Raw genomic sequence first — 5,241 nt, forward strand, 5'->3', positions numbered from 1 at the left:
TTTGTTCTTGTAGTAACGGTCCATCTGCCTCCATTTTTCCTGCAGGTCTTTCTTTCAAGAGGTAGAATTACTCAGCCACAAAAAGGAATGAACTACTGATACAATTCAAAAAAAGCCAGACCTAAACACAAACATATACTGTAAAAGTCTATTTATATACAATTCTAGAGACTACAAACTAATCTACAACGACAGAGCAGCCTGATGACTGGTTGGAGAGAGGGAGTGGGGTGGGAGAGGTCTTACAAAAGGGCAGGAGGAAAACTGTGAGGGCCTATGTATCCTCACTGTGGTAATGGGTTCCTGAGTGTTTACATGTAACCTGCAGCTTTGGGTATTCCCCCAAACTGTAACATGACTGGTCTATGTGACCAACAGTCTTCAGCAGAAGGGCTGGGATGCCACTTCCTAGATGAGGTTATGAAGACAGGCCCATCTTGGATCATTTACTGTGGGGAATGCCGGCCGCCATATTGTACACAGTGCAGTAGAGGTAGAGATGGAGAGAAACTGAAGTCTCAGCCAGACACCAGCACAGAACCAAGGCCCACCAAGAACCCTGTGAATGAGCATGGAAGCCAATTCCAGCCTGGGCTGAGTCCTGCTGACTACAGCCCCAGTCCACAGCTTCACGACAACTTTGTGAGAGACTCCTGGTCATCAGCAGCTGTGACACAATAAATGTTTGTAGTTGCAACCTGCCAAGTGTTGGAGTGCTTTGTTACACAGCATAGATAATAGGATTATGTCAGTCACATTATATACTTGAAATATGTGCAATTTATGTCAATTGTTGTTGAGTGCCATCAAGTCATAGAGATGTTGTATAGGGTTTCCAAGGCCGTAAATCTTTATGGGCCCAGAAAGCCTCATCTTTCTCCTGCGGATTCGCTGGTGGTTTCGAACTGTTAATCTTGAAGTTAAGGAGCTCTGGTAGCGTAGTGGTTATGAATCGGGCTGTGAACCTTAAGGTCAGCAGTTCAAAACTACTAGCTGTTCTGCGGGAGAAAGATCAGGCTTTCTGCTCCCGTAAAGATTTACAGCCTCGGAAACCCTGTACAGGATCGCCATGAGTCAGAAGCGACTCCATGGCACAAAACACAACAACAATCTTGAGGTTAGCAGCCCAACCCATAACTACTATGCTACCAAAAGCTCCTTAAATTAAGCGTCAGTAAAACTTTTTAAAGAAAGTTGCCTCTGGGTTTCACAATAGGATTCAGGCATAAGAGAGTGTTGGAAAAAAGATGGTATGCCAGACAATTAAAGAAGTAAAAGGGGCGGGGCGATGCAGTGAAAACAACTGCAAAGGGAGTTTCAGGGACGACAGAAATATTCTACACTTTAATAGAGGAGGGGAGTGTACAATGTAAGTACACACTATGTTGTACACTTTATTTCATGAAAATTATATCTCAATAAGAAGTCTGGTTGTGGTGTTATAGGAGAAGCACTGGACAGCAAATTGCCAAGGTCGGTGGTTCAAATCCACCAGGCACTCCTTGAAAACTCTATATAGGGTCATTATAAATTGAGGATGGCTCAAAGGCACTTAACAACAACATATCTCAGTAAAGTTGGCATAAAAAATAAAAAAATATAAACTCTTGGTAAATTGAAATTTCTAATATGCTTCAAGAAAGAAATTCAAACTATAATCTGTCTACATAAATGGATAAATACAGGGAACCAGACAAAAAGTAATAATGAAAGTAGTTGATATAAGACATTCAGCTCTTGCAAGACTTTAGAATAAACCCTCTTTAAAATGTAGACCACATACAATAAGGACCACTCAACATTACTGGTTAGCAGCTATACTACTAATATGAGAAGGCTTTAAAAATTGCAGACCTCTTTCATTTTCTTTCCTTACTAAAATCCTTCTGTGGCAATTTACAGCTTCAGAATAAAGTCCCAAATAGTGGCTTCTATCAATTTTCATCAACAGAAAACCTACTCATTCTTGTGCCTTCTCCATACCACTTCCTAACACTAAGATTTAACTGTTACTTATTCACAAAGAGATTTAGTCTTTCCAACAAGGAACATATTACACAGTCATTCTGAAGCTGCCAAAAACCTTGAAAGGGGAGGTCTACCACACAGGATGGAGGAGGACTGATTATCACTGTGTAAACTGATAATAAGGAGAGGACAAGCAAAGTGTTAACAAAGCCAGACAAAGCCACACACAGAACAAAAGTATGAGAACTGAGGCTGACAGGAGCAGACACTATAAACAGAGGAACTACATCATGTGAGAAACGTTGTCTATACTGACAAATACTCAAGTAATCCAATCGGTACTCATTTTAGGGAGAGTGAGGTTTTCTTTATTCAATTTTGCCAACTCAGACGCCCTGCACGTACACAAGGACAGATGCGCCACATGGTCAACTGACCCAGAGTTTTATTAACCTAGCTCGGAAAAAGCCACGCCTCCATTTCCCCTTTCCTGGGTACTTTGGAGTTTACAATCTGATCTTTCCCAAATGGAGCCTACTAATTGCTACAGGGAACATTCTCATTTAAAGTTAGTTTCACCTCCTCCCCATCTCCCTTGATGGGTGTATTCCTATTTTAAAGTCCAGTGCTTCTGGTAGCATAGTGGTAACGAATTGGGCTGCGAATCGCAAAGTCAGCAGTTTGAAACTACCGGCCTTTCAGCGAAGGAGAAAGATGAGGCTTTCTGCTCCCATAAGGACTTACAGCCTCAGAAACCCTGTACAGGGTCACTATGAGTCAGAACCAACTCCAAGGCACAAAACCACCAGTAGGTCAAACTAGTCTCTTCCTCTTCTCAGAGTTCCCTTTTGTCATGCCAACTGCCACCCCCAAGATTTCCTTGATTCTGATGATGGATCACCCCAACAGCTATTTTGCACACATCAGTTCCCTATAATGTCCAATTTTTCATAGCTCTGTATTCTCACCCCTAAGTTACAGCGTCAACTTGAGCTAGTTTGAGAAACCCTTAACAGAACAATCATGTTGTTTGTTATTTGAGCCTCTTGCAATTCAAACTGGACCTTGCGGGTCCAGTGCTTTATCCTACAGAGCCACACCAGGACTCCAGAACAATTATATTACCTGATAATTACATCAGTAACCTGTGACCTTGGGCAAATTGTTTAAACTCTAAGCCTTAGTTTCCTCATCTATAAAATAAACATAATAATACCTCTACTTCTTAAGGGTGCAGGAAGAATTAGATAAAATAGAAGTATGTAAACTGTGCACATTGTCTGATACTCAAAAGTTTTCAATGTGTCAGCTACAGCTATCAAGGACTGTGTTGTTGTTAAGAGGCAGGAGGTGGCTCCTACTCAGTGACCAAGTACAGGGTTTCCGAGGGGTGGCTGGTGAATTTATACCGACCCTGAGGTCTAGTTCTTATTCTATGGCACCATTCCAGGACTCCAAAATAGGCTTATTAATTTCTCACATAATAAATACACGATACAAAGTCAGTTTTAATAAGAACAAAAAGGTACATTTTTATTCATATTTGAATAGTGAACTTATTGATTTTGACAGCTGTTAATGTTTTAAAAAGGAGCTCTGGTAGCGTAGTGGTTACGAATCGGGCTGTGAACTGCAAGGTCACCAGTTCGAAACTACCAGCTGTTCCGTGAGAGAAAGATGAGGCTTTCTGCTCCCGTAAAGATTCACAGCCTCGGAAACCTTGTATAGGGTCGCTATGGGTCGGAGCCGACTCCAGGGCATTTAACAACAGTAACGTTTTAAAATGCAATCTAATGAAATAAAGTGCAAAACAGTCTGCTCCTTCAAGAACATGAGAAGAGGAAATAATGTTCACCAGTACCTATTCATCTGTGCACAGAATGACAGGATAAGCAGGAACTGGCTGGTTACCTACCTGGGGTGGCTGGGAAATCTGAATGGGAGACGAGGTCGGGGGAGGAGACAAAAGCACTTCCAAGTATAGCTTCTAAGTAAGTATAAGGTCTTGACTTAAAATTATCTTTGTGATTTACATACAGACAGCTGTGACCAACAAGAAAGGGGACAGGGAGAGACACGCCCCCCAATCGAATACCAAAACCAGTGTTCCCAATTGCTTTACAAATGAGTAACACAACCACAGAGGAAGTGAAAGAAGTAAGACATTTTGCACAACTGATTTTCACTCGGCATAAGGTCCTTGAGATCTATCCCAGGTGTCCGACCTATCAATAAATGGCTCCTTCCGGCTCCGTGCAGAACCCACAGGGCGGATACACCCCGGCTTCACCCGCTCACACCTCCACGGCATCTCTTCTATGTTTGGATCAATTACAGATAAAGTTGCCAAGACAATGAGCGTAGATGTTTCGGAGAGGAAATAACGTTTTCGTATCTCCAGGATAAACATTCACGAAGAGCTACGTTCTTACACATCTCGCTTGTCGATCGCCTCTCCGTCGTAGGCCCCAGAGTAACGGCCGCGGTCCGACCTACCACGCAGCACCCAGTCTGCCGGAGCCTGGTCGGTCCGGGGAACCGAGGGGACGAGGAAGAGCCTGGAGGAAACGGACCGCGAAGGCACCGGGCCTCACCTGAGTCTGGAGCCGGGGCCGGAGACACGCGAGGCAGCGGGGCGGAGGCTTCACTCCTGCCCAGGCCCCGAGGCCGCTTCTCCAGCTGCCGCACTAGCCAACGCACCACGATCAGCAGCACTGAGGCGCCGAGAAGCTCCAAGGCCAGCGCCGTCCACTCAGCCGCCCCCAACCTCGGCCACAGCATCGCCGTCGCCCGAGCCGCCGCCGTCGCCGCCGCCAAGGAAGTCGGGGTCCTGCGTCCACCCTGCCCCGAGCCGGACTGCCCGCGCCGCTGCCTGACGAGAAAGCGCCACGCGTGTGTCCGGCGCGGTGCCAGGTCTGTCCGCGCGTGACGGGGCCTGTCCCTGTGTCTATGGAAGCCCGGAGCGGGCGAGCTTCCGCGGAACCGAATCCGGGCGGCGGAGGACGAACGAGTGCGGGCGGACGGCAGGCGGCGGGGGCAACCCCGGGCGGCCGCGCTGAGGTGGCGAGGCCGGAGGCAAACCCTCGGAGTTAGCCCCGCTGAGGACCCGGCCCTGGAAGCCCCACCCCGTACGTCGTTCCGCGCGGGCCCTGCTGCCGGCTCCCGCGTTCCTGCTGACAGCCGTGAGGGTACGCACAGGCGCCCGCCGAGGTCAACGTAGAGTGAGGGCGCTTTGTGGGACCCGTTCTTGGGTTTGGGTCCAGCCGTTCACTG

At 46.8% G+C, this 5,241-nt stretch overlaps 1 protein-coding gene across 1 annotated transcript in view; it reads right to left on the reverse strand.

Moving 5' to 3' along the window:
* The window catches only part of ANKLE2 (ankyrin repeat and LEM domain containing 2), a 38,742-nt gene extending 33,993 nt beyond the window's left edge, over positions 1 to 4,749 (reverse strand). The window contains exon 1 of the mRNA XM_006874071.1: positions 4,563 to 4,749. Within this exon, the coding sequence (XP_006874133.1) occupies positions 4,563 to 4,749 (187 nt within the window). The remainder of the gene's footprint in view (positions 1 to 4,562) is intronic.
* Positions 4,750 to 5,241: the final 492 nt, after the last annotated feature.

The sequence above is a fragment of the Chrysochloris asiatica genome, unplaced genomic scaffold, assembly GCF_000296735.1.
Source record: "Chrysochloris asiatica unplaced genomic scaffold, ChrAsi1.0 scaffold00261, whole genome shotgun sequence".
NCBI classification, from domain to species: domain Eukaryota; kingdom Metazoa; phylum Chordata; class Mammalia; order Afrosoricida; family Chrysochloridae; genus Chrysochloris; species Chrysochloris asiatica.